Genomic DNA, 1,773 nt, shown 5'->3' with positions numbered 1-1,773 from the left:
TCACAGGGCTTTGAAGCAATATGCAACAGAAGCCATTTTGTAATTGCTTGCACCAAACAGAGAAGTGGAATTCTCTGCAAGGTAATTAAGGAAACTGTGCATATAGCTGGACACTGACATAAGACTGTGCATATTAAGTGACGAATGGGCCAAAGCAGTCCCAATGTTCACAAATAATCGCAAGAGGTGTGGAGCTCCGTAAATCTGAGACATCGGAATATCTGGGTAAGCAAGGAGGATCTCATCATACTGGGGTTTTTCAAACTGAAAGAGCAGCTGAGTACCCAGCATCTTGTTGAAATACTCTCTAATTCCATACACAAGTTCATCAACGGAATATTCCGAATTATCAGACCTTCTCTGTGACTTCAGGAAAGTCACATAGTTTTCGAGAATGTGATCTACATTCTTCTCAGCAGGGAGTTGGAACAACTGCTTCTCCTTGTTTACCAAGTCCCAGTCCTCAACAAGACATGCTTTTAGTTGTGGAGGCAACTTCACTTCAACTCCCATTCTCAGATTCTCTGCCTGCATACGCTGACCAGTGCTGACAGCAGCAGCCACATTTGGATGAGTGACCTGGGCTACTTGGCTGGGATCACTACCAATTCTGCTTTCTGGAGCATTCTTCAGGTGCTCTTGCACTGGCACCGTAAGCATGGATCCTGAAGAAGGTTTCTCTACATGAAAGCTTTGCTCCATGGAGTGATGGCCTTCCTCAAAAGAGCACCCATTCTCTCCCGTGTCACTTTCCTCTTCTAGAGAATACTTCATGTGCTCTGGCACTGGCACAGTAGGCATGAATCCTGAAGAAGTTTTCTCTACAAGAAACCATTGCTCCACAGAGTGATGACCTTCCTCCACAGAGCACCCATTCTCTCCTGTGTCACTTTCCTCTTCTGGAGTATCCTTCATATGCTCTGGCACCGGCACAGTAGGCATGAATCCTGAAGAAGTTTTCTCTACAGGAAACCATTGCTCCACAGAGTGATGACCTTCCTCCACAGAGCACCCATTCTCTCCTGTGTCACTTTCCTCTTCTAGAGAATACTTCATGTGCTCTGGCACTGGCACAGTAGGCATGAATCCTGAAGAAGTTTTCTCTACAAGAAACCATTGCTCCACAGAGTGATGACCTTCCTCCACAGAGCACCCATTCTCTCCTGTGTCACTTTCCTCTTCTGGAGTATCCTTCATATGCTCTGGCACTGGCACAGTAGGCATGAATCCTGAAGTTTTCTCTACAGGAAAGCCTTGCTCCATGGTATGATGACCTTCCTCCACAGAGCACCCATTCTCTCCTGTGTCACTTTCCTCTTCTGGAGTATTCTTCATGTGCTCTGGCACTGGCACTGTAGGCATGAATCCTGAAGAAGGTTCCTCTACAGGAAAGCCTTGCTCCACAGAGTAGTGGCCTTCCTCCACAGAGCACCCATTCTCCCCTGTGTCACTTTCCTCTTCTGGAGTATCCTTCATATGCTCTGGCACTGGCACCCTAGGCATGAATCCTGAAGAAGGTTTTTCTACAGGAAAGCCTTGCTCCATGGAGTGATGACCTTCCTCCACAGAGCACCCATTATCTCCTGTGTCACTTTCTTCTTCTAGAGAAATCTTCATGTGCTCTGGCTCTGGCACCATAGGCATGGATCCTGAAGAGCTTTTCTCTACAAGAAAGCCTTTCTCCTTGGAATGATGACCTTTCTCCACAGTGCCCACATTTTGTCCTGTGTTACTTTCCTCATCAGTGTAGCTGTCATGAAACTCAACACTCTC

At 46.7% G+C, this 1,773-nt stretch overlaps 1 protein-coding gene across 1 annotated transcript; it reads right to left on the bottom strand.

Annotated features, from left to right (window-relative positions):
* LOC113837747 (mortality factor 4-like protein 2) lies at window positions 1-513 on the bottom strand. Its single transcript, XM_027433188.1, has one exon. The coding sequence runs from the start codon at window positions 511-513 to the stop codon at window positions 1-3; it is 513 nt and encodes a 170-aa protein (XP_027288989.1).
* Window positions 514-1,773: the final 1,260 nt, after the last annotated feature.

Source organism: Cricetulus griseus, chromosome X (genome assembly GCF_003668045.3).
Source record: "Cricetulus griseus strain 17A/GY chromosome X, alternate assembly CriGri-PICRH-1.0, whole genome shotgun sequence".
Taxonomy (NCBI): Eukaryota; Metazoa; Chordata; class Mammalia; order Rodentia; family Cricetidae; genus Cricetulus; species Cricetulus griseus.
The sequence above is the reverse complement of the archived record's forward strand: the minus strand, read 5'-3'. Positions and strand labels throughout refer to the sequence as shown.

What these genes read in the sequence shown, in the direction of transcription:
- LOC113837747 (XM_027433188.1), bottom strand. Translation starts at nt 513, where the DNA reads ATGGGAGTTGAAGTGAAGTTGCCTCCACAACTAAAAGCATGTCTTGTT.